This window comes from Delphinus delphis, chromosome 12 (assembly GCF_949987515.2).
Source record: "Delphinus delphis chromosome 12, mDelDel1.2, whole genome shotgun sequence".
In the NCBI taxonomy this organism is placed as follows: Eukaryota; Metazoa; Chordata; class Mammalia; order Artiodactyla; family Delphinidae; genus Delphinus; species Delphinus delphis.
In genome coordinates this window covers 10,951,914-10,966,401 of record NC_082694.2, presented here as the reverse complement: position 1 = coordinate 10,966,401, position 14,488 = coordinate 10,951,914, and the positions used below count along the sequence as shown (strand labels likewise).

Genomic DNA, 14,488 nt, shown 5'->3' with positions numbered 1-14,488 from the left:
ATCAAGTGAATTTTTTTTTTAGATGTTGAGGTTTTTTTCAGGTTTAGAAGTTCCATTTGGTTCTTTTTTTGTTGTTTTTTTTTAATAGTTTTTACTTCTCTGCTAAGATTCCCATCTGTTCACTTTTCTTTCCCTTAATACTTTCAACGTATTGGTAGTAATTGTTTTAAACTTAAATAATAATTCTAATAATTTAAAAACCTGTTAATTCTGATGGTTGCTTTATCTCTTGATCATTGGGTTACATTTTCCTGCTTCTCATGTCTTTTCAGTTTTTATTATATGATGGCTACTATGAGTGGTATATTGTAGGGAATCTGGACTATATTATCTTCACATAAAGCCATTGAATTTTAGTTTGACAGGCACTTAAATTCCTGGCAGATCCCTTCATCAGCACAGACTTTATTTTAGACTTTGTTAGAATAGGTTCGTCTTAACTTTGTTCTTAGTTCTAGAGCATGGTGCTTTCTCCCAGGGCATGGCCTTTCTGGGGTTTCAGCTGAATGCCTGAAGTTCATAGGGAAGTGTCTCCATTCTAGATGAACCAGAACTCCCAACTTTTTTCATCATTGCATGAACTCTGGTATGTCTTTTCAGGTCTCTGTCCTACTACCCCCCAACAGCTGCTCACAGCTGGGCCTTACGGAGTCTCATTCAGAACATGTGTAGCCCAGCTCTTGGCCAAAGCCCCAAGGGAAATGCCACACAGACTTCTGGGGCCCCATCTCTGTGCAGTTCCCTCCTCTCCAGGATGCTGCTCTGCAAGTCCATCTGTCTCAGCAGCCCCAAACTCTGATCTCTGCCTCATCAGCATTTCCCCATGTCACAGAAAGCATCCCCAGCCCATATCCAGGGTGAATGTGGAGCTCACTTCATATGTTTCCTCCTCCCAAAGATTGTAGTCCTGTGCTGTAGTCCAAAGCCAGCTAATACTTGCCTCACATATTTCTTCCAGTTTTCAAGTTGATTGTGGTGGGAAGGCAAGTCTAACACTCACTACCCCATCATGACCAAAGGCAAAAGTCTAAGCAGTATGTTTTTTTAATTGAGGTATCACTTACATACAGTACAATGCACAGATATTAAATGTTCAGTTCAGTAAATTTTGACAACTGTATATACCCTTTTAACCACCACCTGCTGTACTGCTTTCTAATGCCATGCGTTACTGTTACTTGTCCTATAATTCCATATAAATGGAATCATAAAGTATGAACTCTTTTATCTCTGCTTTTTTCTGAGCATAATTTTTGAGATGCATCCACGTTGTTGTATATATCAGTAGTTCATCCTTTTTTAAATGGAGTATACTATTCTGTTATGTGAATGTGCCACAGTTCCATTCTTCTGTTGATTGAGTCGTTTCCAGTTTGGGACTGTTATTAATAAAGCTACTATAAATATTCTCGTACAGGTCTGTTTGTGGACGTATGTCTTCATCTGTCCTAGGTAAATAGGTTATAAGGTTGAGGTATGTTTGACTTTATAAGAATCTGCCAAGCAGTTCTCCAAGATGGTTCCACCATTTTACACTTTCCCCGACAATATATTACATGAGAGTTCCAGTTGCTCCACATCTTCACCAACATTTGGTGGTGTCAGTGTTTTTGAAATGATAGATCCTTGGGTATTTTGCATTGGAATATCTGCATTTCTTTGACAGTGAATGCTGTCAAGCATCTTTTCCTGTGCTTATTGACCAGTTGTATCTCTTCTTTTGTGAAGTGGTCTAGTCTTTTGCCTATTTTAAAAATTGGGTTATTAAGTCTTATTTCTGTTGATTGGCAGGAGTACTTTCTATATTCTGGAAGTGAGTCTTTGCCAGATATGCGTACTGCAGATATATTTTCCAGTCTATGACTTGCTTATTGAGTTTCTAAATGACTTTATTGCTTTTTCTCTATGTTTGCCTGTTTTCTTTTTCATTAATTTCTACTCTTATGATTTTTTTTTCTCCCATTGCGGAGCACAGGCTCCGGATGTGCAGGCTCAGCGGCCGTGGCTCACGGGCCCAGCCGCTCCGCGGCATGTGGGATCTTCCCGGACCGGGGCACGAACCCGTGTCCCCTGCATCGGCAGGCAGACTCTCAACCACTGCGCCACCAGGGAAGCCCTCTACTCTTATTTTTATTATGTCCTTTCTTATAACTTTGAGTTTAATTTGCTCTTATTTTTAGATTCTAGAAGCTTATATCGCTGGCTTTACACCTATCTTCTTTTCTAATAAAGGAATGTAAAGCTAAAAATTTCCTTCTAAACACAGATTTACCTGCATCCAGAAAATTATGGTATGTTGTTTTCATTATCATTTAATTCAAAATATTTCAAAATTCTCTTTGTGATTTTTCTTCTCTAACCTATGGGTTAATTAGAAGTGTGTTGTTTAGGGAATTCCCTGGAAGTCCAGTGGTTAGGACTCTGTGCTCTCGCTCTCACTGCCTGGGGCCTGGGTTCAATCCCCAGTCGTGGAATTAAGATCCCGCAAGCCATGGGCTTCCCTGGTGGCGCAGTGGCTGAGAGTCTGCCTGCCGATGCAGGGGACACGGGTTCGTGCCCTGGTCCGGGAAGATCCCACATGCCGCGGAGCGGCTGGGCCCGTGAGCCACGGCCGCTGAGCCTGCGCGTCTGGAGCCTGTGCTCCGCAACGGGAGAGGCCCCAACAGTGAGAGGCCCGTGTACCGCAAAAAAAAAAAAAAAAAAAAAAAAGATCCCGCAAGCCACAGCAGTGCAGCCAAAAAAAAAGTGTGTTTTTTAATTTCTAAATATTTGGGATTTTAAATAGATCTTATTGTTTTAGATTCTAATTTAATACCACTGTGGTCAAAGTCTGGCACGCTGCAGGGTGAGCCCGGTAAGGCAGCCTCCCTGATGACCCACCCTGGGCCTGCAGAGCCTCACACACCTAGCCTGATCCGGCTGAGCCCTGTGCTGGGCCAGCTCCGTGCCTGGGCCTCCACCAGGAGCACTGCCTCTCAAGAGCTCTCTGCAAATTACCCGGCAATCAGGCTCTGTTGCCTTGGTCCATCCATGCACCCATTCTGCAAGAGAGCTATTTCCTTCCTTCCTTCTCTCTAAATTTCCAGTACCTCCTCCCCCCGCCCCATCCTTACCCTCAAGTTGCTTCCTACTTCACAGAAGAAAATTTCGCCAAGCTCCTACCATCACAGAGCCTTGACTGCTGAGGCCGCGTTGCAGGGCTCACCCTGCAGTGGGAGCAAGCAAACAGCTGTGCGGGTAACCATGGGCTCACAGTTCCTTGGGGAAGAGGGGAGACGGGATGGTGACAGAGCAGTGGGGATGGCGCTGCCCATTTCAGTGGGAAGTTCTGTAATACGGGAGCCTGCTACTCAGCAAGGGGTAGGTATTCAGTGCCGTTTTGTTTATAGCTTTGTTTTATATTATAAACTCGATATGTGCCGTACTAAAATAAATTAGGAAAATGTAAAAAAAAAAACAAAACCCCATAAGTAAAAAATGAAAGATCACCTGAAATCTACCTCCCTTGCAAAAGGTAGCCATGGTTAGTTAATATTTTGATGGCGTTGTTATTAAAAAAAAAGATCTGGTCCCTGCCCTACGGACCCTTGACCTCCTACTCAAATGTGAATAAAAGCCCCAGACCCCGTGCGGCTGGGTAGCAGCATGTTAGGCTGGATGAGCCAAGAGGAGTGCCCTCCCAATTCCTGGGGGAAATCGGGGCGGGGAGAGGCGCATGGAGGAGGTGGTCCAGGAATTGGATCTTGAAGGTCAAGGTCCCCTGTGCTTGTCTGCTGTTTTTTTCCCTCCCACCTCCCCTTGTTCAGTGTCTCTCCAGGACAAGGCCTGCTCCCAACTCTCATCCCCATCCCACGCTCCAGGTGAGGCCAGCGGGCAGGGCCCACTCCATGTGAGGAGCAGGGCAGCAGAGAGACCAGGAGGCACAACTCCTAAGTGTGCTGTTCCTCTGTAGCCTGTACATTTGTGCAGTGCACAGCCTGGGTGACTGTACATGGTAGTCGCTCGAGGAGAGTCCCTCCACCCCTTACTTCTGCCCCTTACACTGGAGCAAGATGGGGCGGGGCCGCATGTTCCACCCTCCTGGGTCTGTATCCCCCTCCAGACAGCAGCGACAGTGAGCTGGAGCTGTCCACGGTGCGCCACCAGCCGGAGGGGCTGGACCAGCTGCAGGCACAGACCAAGTTCACCAAGAAGGAGCTGCAGTCCCTCTACAGGGGCTTCAAGAATGTGAGTGCCCCCCGTCCCCCCAGGAGAGGCCCCGATCCCCCCGGCTTTCCTGTCCCTGGCTGCAGGGTGCAGGCAGACCTTCTGACACTTCCCATGGCACAGTGAATGTCCCAGGGCCTTTATGGGGCCTGTGTTTTGTGGGAGAGCTGTCTGGGGGGTGGGCCAGGTCCTAGAGTCAGTGTTCTGAGGCACCACACCCCCTTCTGTGTGTCTCGATGCTGGTGCAGGGGAGGAACCTGCAGAGGGACCAACCTGGCATGAGGGGACTCACCACCCCCTCCCGCCGTGCCCACCCCACCCCCCAGGCTTTCCCCAGCACGGGGCTGGTGGAGCCCAGCGGTGCCTCAGGCAGCAGGTGTCCCCCAGAGGGAGGAGAGAGCCCAGGCCCTGGGGAGTCAGGGTGTGGGAGGGGGGTGGCTGGGATTACTGAGAGGGGTGCCTTCCTGCTGCAGGAGTGCCCCACGGGCCTGGTGGATGAAGACACGTTCAAACTGATTTACTCCCAGTTCTTCCCTCAAGGAGGTGAGTCTGAGGCCAGGCCCCCAGTTCCTCCAAAGTTCCCGCTTCCCTGTGGCAGCCCTGCAGAGGGTGGGCATCCCTTTTATGCGGAGGGGACCCTCACCCACACACACCCTCCCCAGCATCCCTTGCCCGGTGCTGCCTCTATCCGGCAGGCGGGGGGGTCTCCAGCCCAGGACTCAGCAGCGATATACCGAGGGTGCTGGGGGTAGGGGCTCAGGCGGCCCCGACACTCCCAGCCTTGCCCTTGGTCTCCCCAGATTCCACCACCTATGCGCACTTCCTCTTCAACGCCTTCGATGCAGACGGGAACGGGGCCATCCGCTTTGAGGTAGGTCCCTGTCGACCCCTCCCACGTCCCCTGGTCCTGCATCTCCCGGCCATGGTGCCACCCCCTCGGGGCCGCCAGAGGCTCAGACATGACCCTGGTGTAAACGGTCCAGTGCGTCACCCAGGGAACGAGTGGACTCTGCTTGGCTGGCCCTGGGCCTGACTGTGAAGTCAGTGAAATTTGATTTTGCTGTCTGGCTACCCTATTCTCAGCCTTTCCTTCCATTCCAGCCCCGCCAAGCCAAGGGAGCTGTTAAGGGGCACTGAGGCGGTAGTGACCCAACGTGAATTTGCATTTGAAAAGGGGGCAAGGTTTAACTAGAGGTCTGTGCTAAGGGGATCCGGGCACCCCGCCCTGGAACTTAGCCCCTTGCCCGAAAACAGGCAGAGCATCCCGGCCCGAGCAGTCTCGGGGGTCGTCCCAGCAGCACCGTGAGCGAGCCTGCCTGTCCTACCCCCGCCCCAGCCGCCTGCCCCCAGGAGGGCCCCACCTGGGTTCTGTGTGGGCAGCACGTGGGCTCCACTGAGGCCCCCGCTGTGGAGCCCAGGCCCCTAAAAATAGCTGCAGGAGAAAAGCTGAAACCTCTTCGGAGAGGAAAACCTTGCTGAGAGCCAGGCTTGATCGATAACCCCCCAGCTCGGCTTCCAAGGCCAAGGGCGGCTGACGGGAAAGTGAGAGAGAAAGCCCCTGTGCCAGCTGGGGTAATAATAACTCAAGATGCTTCTCGGCTTCCCTTATCGCTCCAGCAGGCCCGCTCGCTGACCCTCGGCCGGGGTGGGGCAGCCCAAGGCCACCGCCAGCTCTGTGACCACAGGGGTCTCACCTTCCCCGGGCCACACCCTTAGTGGATTTGTGAGCTTATAGTGTTTTCAGCCTTTTTGTTTTCAGTTCTGCCTGCACGTGGTAAAAATTCAATCAGTACAAAGGAGTAAACAGGGAAAATCCATTTTCCTTCCCTGGTCCCACCCCTGTGTGTCCTTTAAGAGGTGCCCGAGGCTCCTGGGAATGAAGTGTGAGAAGCAGTTGTGTGACGGACCCAACAGGGACTTCGGTGATGGTTTCTCGTTCAGGAATCAGATGACCAGACAGCTTAGCAGGGCCCCCGCATAGCGGCGGGTGTCAGGAAGGTCTCCATCCCCCTCCCGTGGTCGCCTCTCTCACCGTGGTCCCTTTAAGGGGGTCGATGGTGGGTCTTTGTTGGGGAGGTGCTGTCAGTGGCTGAGCGGGGGGCGCTGGCGCTGACCCCCTTCTGCTGGGCACCTTCTCAGAAGGTCATGCTTCTCCCTCTTGAAATTAATTCCTCCGATTTCTTATGGGGAGGCTTGCTTACCTTAGGGACCTTCTTGTTTGTTCACCTTCGGCATCTTGACATCAATGCTCTGCTCTAGGAGGCCTTTTTCAGGAAGGGAGGGGGCCGTGTATCTCCCAGGGGCCTTCCAACGGGCAGGGCCTGATCCTGGGTGCACCGTGGGTGGGGAATCCCTGTGGTCAGGAAGGATCCAGAGGGGTTGGGGGGAGACACTCAGCCCTCCTCGCTCCCTCAGACCAAACCTCTCAACGTGCTCTTAAAACAGAAAGTCAGGTCAGCTTATCAATATTTACAATGATCCCATCCTTTGTGTATATTCTTGGGATAATACACATACATGTTAATTCGAGTTTATTGATATGGTGAAATATTGTAACTTCCCTGCCCTCACCTGAAAGAGTAAGTAGACGGCAGAACAAGCAAACCTCAGGCCTGGTGGCTGCCCTGTCCATTACCTGCCCCTGCAGTAACTCGCTCCCTGTGCCACTGGCCAGATGATGGCTGTGGTCAGTACCCTCGGGAAGGCCTGCAGCCCCGTGATCTAATCACCCCCGCCCCACACTGAGCTCCTGCTCTGCGCTCTGGGCTGTCCCAGCCCGTGTCACTGAGGAGCCGCTCAGGGACAGCACAGAGCAGGGGCTGTGGATACGATGGGCTTCATACACCTCGGCATTGAGACCAAGGAGCTCGGACGAGCGGCAGTCCCACGTGAAGCTGTGCTGTGTGCGGCTGGAAATGTAGAACCAGCACCTGGACGTGGGCTGGCTAGACTTGGGGTCCTCTGTGTGTGACTGGGGACGGGCCAGTGGTCTCGCAGGGGACATTCTGACCCACCTCTCTCCTAGCACCGTCCCTATCATCCTACACACCCGCTAAGGGACACCGAGTAGGGACGGTCCTGAGTGTGGCTGAGTGTGGCTACACGGCATCTGAGGAGACTGGATGGGAGGACAGTGGTGCCGAGGTTCCCCCATGCCCACACGGGAAGAGTGGGTACTGTGCGGGACCCACTCGTTCCCTGGTGCCCAGCTTAGGAGTCCGAGCCTTTGCTTCCCACTGGGAAAGCCCGTCAGACCCCAGGAAAGAGGCGTGATGTGGCTTCAGGAATGCGCTGCCTCTTCACTACTTCTGTAAATCACACGCGAGCTCAGCTTCAGTGGTTGGCATTCCTCAAACTCAGGCACATGAGAAATATCACACTGTTTCTCCCTTCGTACATCTTTATTTTCTTCACTTATACACACACAGGACTTTCAGGCTCCAGTAGACTTACAGGATGTGCTTTGGAACAACAGCAGGTACCACCCCCCAGATATACCCGAAGAAGCAACTACCTCCCTTCTTTTAGCCGATTGTCACTCTGTCTTCTTGTCGCCTAATAGCATCGTGTTATTGCTCCGTCCCGACTGCCCAGCTTTAGATGCTGCCCGTTGACTCCCTGCACGGGTGGGGAGTTGGGTCTTCTGCACACACGCCTTTGCCGTCCCCTGGCTTTCCAGGACGATGGAGTTCAGATTGGATAAGCGCTCTCGGTTTACTCGTGATGTGAATTTGTTCCCCAGATGAGCCTTGCAGTGAACTGTGATTACGTCCCCCTTCCCTGCACACATTTTTATTTTGCCTTCAGTTCACTGTGGTCCCGATTTGTCATCTGCCTGGTGTCCGTGACCTCGTCAGTGATTCAACGCCGTCCTCCAGTCATCTGAACGGGCATCTCCCTAGCCTTCGACCAGCTCCATCGTCCTGGTGCTGGGTGCCCTCTCTCTTCCCCTCTCTCCTGGGTTGGGTCTCCTGGTTCTGGAATCCTTCATCTTCTTCTCCCTTGCTTTACTCTCTCTTTTCAGAAGCATGTCTTGCAGGAGTTTCCTACAGAAGAGTACGTGGGAGGTAATTTCTGAGCCTTTGAACGCCCGGAAGTGACTTCGTTCCGTTCTCACTCTTGCCTGATCTGTTGTGTGGGACCAGAGCCACGGCGGAAGCCGTCCTGCTGATTCCCGACCCTGCGTACAGGACCTGATCTTGTTATTGTTGTTGTTGTTTCTGTTTGGTTTTGTTTTCCTCTCTGGAAGCTTGTAGGATCCTGTCCTTGCACCCGTTTTCTGAAGTGTCTCGTGATACGTGCCTGCAGGTCACACCGTGGGCTGTTTCCCCGCATCGTTAGGTCCTCGGCAGGACCTGAACACTCAGTCTTCCCCTTCATTGCCTCTTGGACACGCTTCCCTCCGTTTCCTCCGGCTCTTCCTGGAACTCCAGCTGGTCAAGTTTCGGTCCCTCTGGAGTGGACCTCTCATTATCCGCCTTTCTATCCTATTTTCCAGCTCTGCCTTTTCACGCTGCTTTATGGAAGATTCCACGTGCTTTTCCAGCCCTTCTTCTGAGTCTGTCATTTTGCTTTCTCATTTTTAATTCCCAAGAGCTCTTTTTTGTTCCCAAGTATTCCTTTTTTATAGCATCCTATTCTTATTGTAGGGATGCCAGATATCTAATCTCTGAATCTAATAGTTTATGTTAAGTATTTTTTTCTCCTGGAATAATTTTTTGTTTCATCCAGACTGCTTTTCTCTGTTTCCCTTAGTCTTCCTTTCTCATGATACAGGCTTCCTCTAATCCAGAAAATCTAAAATTTGAGTGGGGGAAATTCCCTGGCGGTCCAGGAGTTAGGGCTCAGCGCTTTCACTGCTGGGGCCTGGGTTCGATCCCTGGTCAGGGAACTAAGATCCCGCAAGCCACATGGCGTGACCAAAAAGATAAAAAATAAAATTTGAGGGCTTCCCTGGTGGCGCAGTGGTTGAGAGTCCGCCTGCCGATGCAGGGGACACAGGTTCGTGCCCCGGTCCGGGAGGATCCCACATTGCCGCGGAGCGGCTGGGCCCGTGAGCCATGGCCACTGAGCCTGCAAGTCCGGAGCCTGTGCTCCGCAACGGGAGAGGCCACAACAGTGAGAGGCCCGCGTACTGCAAAAAATAATAATAATAAAAAAATTTAAAAATTAAAAATAAATAAATAAAAAATTAAAAAATAAAATAAAATTTGAGTGGGACCAAGCCCCGTGGTGCAAAGCCCTGTCCCTCCCTGCTTGTCCTCCATTCCCCCCCATAGACAGCCCTTCTCTGCTCCCCTTCTTTCGGAGCAGCCTGAAAGGACCCCACGGGGCAGGGAGGGCTTAACCTGCAAACCTTCTGGAAGGGGCAGGAAAGACTTGCTTCCTACCAACTGTTATAAAAAAACAGTTGAAGTTTTCACACGGAAGCCATTCGAACGTTCATTCACATTAGTAATAAACTGTCTGTCACACCTGTGACTGCACACAGGTATAGCATGACCCCAGAACTGAGCACTGTTAGTTTAGTTTTTAAGCTGTAAGTTTTTAAGCAGCTTGACATGCAGACACTTGGTAAAGTGAAAATAGAGCACCCCCTTCATTAAAGGAGCACCCCGAGGCCTTCTCTGTCAGTGGCAATGCATTAAATGGGTCTAAGACACCATACGTTTGAGTGTCTTTATTTGAGATGATCAGTTCCAGCCACTGTGCCATCCCCGCCACACACATGCACACTCACATGCACACTCACAGGCACACGCACACACACACACTCACACACACACTGTATTGACCTGATGGACACCATCTGCCCGCTCTGTGATGGAGGTGCCTCACCTATACAGGTGTGAATTTCAGTGGAAGCCACACCGCGAACTGGAAATAGAATCTGAGCGCTGGACCGTCACTCCTCCCCCTCCCCTTCCTCCACAGGACTTTGTGGTTGGTCTCTCCATCCTCCTGCGAGGAACAGTCCACGAGAAACTCAAGTGGGCCTTTAACCTTTATGACATTAACAAGGATGGCTACATCACCAAAGAGGTACGGGGGTGGCTGGGGAGGCTGGGAGTGACCTGTCTGCCCCCCACCCCACTGCTCTATATCCCCAGCCTCTCTCCTCCTCTCTCCTGCTGCCCTGGCTTCCTGTCCCCGCTCCCTGGCCAGAGACACAGCTCACAGCCTGGCCTTGGAGGGGACAGCAGCCAGGACCTCTCCTCCTCTCCCGGGCTCTCAGGCCTGGATACCTGGGTGCAGGGGACGTGGAGCTTTGGTGCCTCTCACCACGTGTCTCGATCCCGTTCAACAGGTGTCCTGGATCATCCTTTCTTATGGAGAGGTCCCGAGGGAGACACAAGTGGAGAAGCTGGGAGCAGGGGTGGGAGCTGGCCTTGGCTCCCACCAATTGAGGGAGAGCAGTGTGGTCCCTTAAGGCAGGGTGCAGACGGGGGCAGGGGGGTGCCTGACCACACAGGCCCACAGTCTGGCTTCGTCTGGCCCAAACATTTTTCTGTCTCTGAAATAGTTGCTACCGTTTCAAATTCTGGAGATTGCATTAAAAATCTAGCTCCAACTGCTCTTGGAGAGATAGAAGCTTGCGCTGAGTGGACTGGGTGAGGGTGAGCTCGCCTCTCTCCAGCTCCCACAGCCCTGGCCACTCACTCACCACCGCCCCTGAGGTGCCCCCCACACTTGGATGCAGCCCCTCCCCTCAGACCCTCGAACCCTCACCCCACCTCCTTACAGCCAGGCTCAGGCCAGCCCCTCCGGCCCCCCTGCAGGAGATGCTGGCCATCATGAAGTCCATCTATGACATGATGGGCCGCCACACCTACCCCATCCTGCGGGAGGACGCGCCCCTGGAGCACGTGGAGAGGTTCTTCCAGGTGAGCGCTCCAGCCCCGGGCTGCACGGGGAAGGGCGGCTGGAAGAGGAAGGGGCTTCCGCTCTTAGGGCAGTCCTGGGCCTGCCACTCCCCTCTGTGGGCCTCCCCGCCCCCACGAGGAGGTTCAACTTGCATCCCCCATCGGGCTGGTTGTCCGGATCCCAAGGAACGATTAAAGCCATCCCCGCTCACTGATCTGCCAAACTGCGTCTCAGAGCAGGCAGGGGCTCACATATTCCAAGGTCGCCGACACCCCCCAGCAGTGTTCTTGTGCCTTCCAAGAGCTGCCCCCCGCTCCGCCAGGGACCTCTCTGCAGGAGGAGAGGGTTGGGGTGACTGCTTTGTATCCGTGGGGACTGACGGAGCTAGGGCTCCGCCTCCCACTTGCTGGGGGTCCTTTAGACATGCCTCCATCCTGACTTCAGCTGCTCCACCTGCCCTGGCTGCCTGTCAGCAAGGTGAGGGGGTCCGACAAGCACGGGGCTGCTTTCTGGGGAGCAGGAGCCCGGGAGAGCTGCTGGAAAGTGTCCGGGGTGGGGGACAGACTGGGGAGACCCCAGAGAGGTCGGCCGCGTGGTGGACGTGGCTGGAGAGGGCACTTTACGTGGCCTGGATCCCGGGGAGAGGACAGAGGGGACGGGTTGGGGTGGAAGGAGCCCACCACCTGCCCCCTGGCACGTCCTCAGGCCTGGGGCAGGGGCCGGCCTGGTGGGACACAGACTCACTGAGGGCGTGGCTTGACTTGCAGAAAATGGACCGGAATCAGGATGGGGTGGTGACCATTGATGAGTTCCTGGAGACCTGTCAGAAGGTAGGCGGCGTCAGGGCTTGGGGACCCCGGTGTCCTGCCCCTGCCAGCCCACAGCCCAGCCGGGCACACGTCCCTCAGCGGCTCCCCTCAGAGGGGAGAGACGTGGAGCCCTCAGGACAGGGTCACACTGGGGAAGGAGCCTGGAGCCCCCGCATTGCTGCTGACACTCCCATGCAGAGCGCCTTCAGGGGCCAGGACGCCGGGCCTCCGCTGGCCTCGGCCGTCGGCCTCACCCCCCGGGCGGCCCCTCGGGTGCCCCCGGCCTCCATCTGGGCGCTCAGCCGGGGGTGGGACGGCTTGGTCCATCAGTGAGTTAACAGCTCCCAGACGGCCTGACCATCAGGCCATGGGGTTGGAGACAGGCTGTGCCTGACAGCTCCCCCTTCGCCCAGTGAGACAGGCAGAGTCCCTGGAGGGTTCCAGGTCCCTGACGAGAATCTGCTCACAGTGACATTGGATTTGGGCCCTGCTAGCCCGGAGCTGACCAGGCCTCTCGTCCTCTCTCGATGCAGGACGAGAACATCATGAGTTCCATGCAGCTGTTCGAGAACGTCATCTAGGACGCTTGTGGGCGAGGGGTGTCCCTGAGTGGCTGTTACCACCTCTGCCCCAAAGATGCCAGGAGCAGCCTCCAGGAGAAACTTGTTTCTAATATATTTGCACAAAGTGAATAGTTTGCTGCACACACACACACACACACACACACACACGCACACGCACATCCTTCCTCTGGGCTCGCAGGTGCGGGGGGACAAAGGTTAGGGAGGGGCTGAGTCTGGCTGGGACCTGGGTCCAGGTGATGAGAACCACACAGCTCCCACCAGCCCCCTCCCAGGCCTCCGAGTGGGCAGCTGAAAGAGCCATGTCTTCAGGCCACTGGCCGCTGTGTGTTGCCTCCCCTGCCAAGGAGGGTCCAGGCTCTAGAGCAAAGGCCGCTCCCGTGGGAGCCCACTCGCCCCTCCTTTCTGCCACCCTCCTTTCCCACCACACAGGGGCCAGGCTCCGAAGACTGCTCTGGCCTTCTCGTTCCCCAAGCCACTCCCTGCCCACTGACTACACTTCCAGGATGGCTCTGACCCCAGGACCCCGGAGGGGCAGCTGGGGGTCAAGGGAGTTCAGACTAGGAAAGAGGTGGTAATTAGAGGCAGCTGCTTCTTGCAAATGTTTCCCTGGGTCCCAGGACGCCAGCCGGTCCACTGAGCTGGTGGGAGCCCCGGTGGTGAGGGACCAGTGGGCTCTGTTCTCCTCCACCCCAGGAAGGGGGCTTTCTAGCTGGGGGTTTCTTGGTGGGGAACCTGAGGGGAACCGTCTGCCAACTCCACCTCCCCTCCCCCAGGCTGGCTCAGTGGGGATGCAGCAGGGGGCCTGCCCACACCCCTCAGGCACCCAGGTCATTGTGGGTCCTGGGAAGAGGTCACATGGCTCAGAGCCTGGCCCCCAGGAAGCCCGGGCGGGCAGAGCAGGCCTGGGAAGGGACTTCTCCCTCCCTCTTTCCTGTTGGCCCCCATCTCCCTGAGCCCAGCAGCCTGGATGAGCCCCCTCTTCCTGGTTACGGTCCTGGAGCCTTGTAGCCGTGCTTCCACACAGACTCACCCCAAACCCCATACAAAAAGCACAAACGCCCCCAGCAGCTCAGGCCGCAGCCCACGAGGGGAGCCCATGTCCTCCTGCTGGGCTGAGGGCTGGGTGCCACCAGCCCCCATCAGGTGGCCCCAGGGTTCTGTGGAGGGTCAGTTCTGTGCCTCAGAGCAGTGGCGGGCTTGAAGCCCACCCCCCGCCCATCCCAGCTCACCAACGTTCAAAAGCACAAACCCCGGGGATTCTGCTTGGCTGGGTTCTGCTCTGAGGATGGAGGCCGGCGTCAGCCTGAAGCCAGCGCCAGCAATGAGGGCCAAGGGGCCAGAGACCGGGTGGCAGGTCAACAGAAACTTCCAGGAGAGAGAGAGAGAGAGGCTGCTCCCGCCTGCCCAGGCCGCCCCAGGAAGAAACCCTGTCCCAGGCAGTACGGACCGTCCCAGGAACATTCCCAAAGCATACATTCCATCGGCTGCCACCCCATCTCTGCTCAGGCCTGGCCCTAGGGTGAGCAGGGCCCTCAGAGGAAGGGCAGGGTGGCGGAGGCCATGGAGGTTGGCCTGGCTCGGCCGCAGGGACCCCTTGGTACCCACACACAGGTGGTCCTCCCCCTTGGAGTTGCACTGACACCCATCTCCAGTCTGACTGGGGGCTCCCTCTCCCCTCCTCCAGGAGGGCATCAGCTTTCCCCGGCTCAGGGATATTCTCCCCCATCCCCATCCCCACCCCCTCAGCCCAGCCCTCGCAGCTGGTGTGGCTTTGCTTCTCAGGGGCCAAGGCCAAAGGAGAGGGTCACCACCATGCCCTGCCCACCCCGGCCTTGGGCCAGACTGGCTGTACGTCCAACCAGGAGGGGTCTGGCTCCCACTCTGGGATGCAAACTGGCCGCTTGTCTGCATGGCAGAAAGTGTCTCCCTTGGAAGCAGCCTAGGCGGGTGGTGCCTGTTCTCAGCGCCCACCAATATTCAGTCCTGTATATTTTAATAAAATAAACTTGACAAAGGAGAGGGACT

At 54.9% G+C, this 14,488-nt stretch overlaps 1 protein-coding gene across 2 annotated transcripts in view; it reads left to right on the top strand.

Moving 5' to 3' along the window:
- The window catches only part of KCNIP3 (potassium voltage-gated channel interacting protein 3), a 90,197-nt gene extending 75,720 nt beyond the window's left edge, over positions 1-14,477 (top strand). For both annotated transcript variants that reach the window (XM_060027340.1, XM_060027341.1), the window contains 7 exons: positions 4,103-4,227; positions 4,680-4,749; positions 5,007-5,077; positions 10,141-10,248; positions 10,986-11,090; positions 11,838-11,900; positions 12,413-14,477. In XM_060027340.1, the coding sequence (XP_059883323.1) occupies positions 4,103-4,227; positions 4,680-4,749; positions 5,007-5,077; positions 10,141-10,248; positions 10,986-11,090; positions 11,838-11,900; positions 12,413-12,460 (590 nt within the window). In that variant the 3' untranslated portion in view covers positions 12,461-14,477. The remainder of the gene's footprint in view (positions 1-4,102; positions 4,228-4,679; positions 4,750-5,006; positions 5,078-10,140; positions 10,249-10,985; positions 11,091-11,837; positions 11,901-12,412) is intronic.
- Positions 14,478-14,488: the final 11 nt, after the last annotated feature.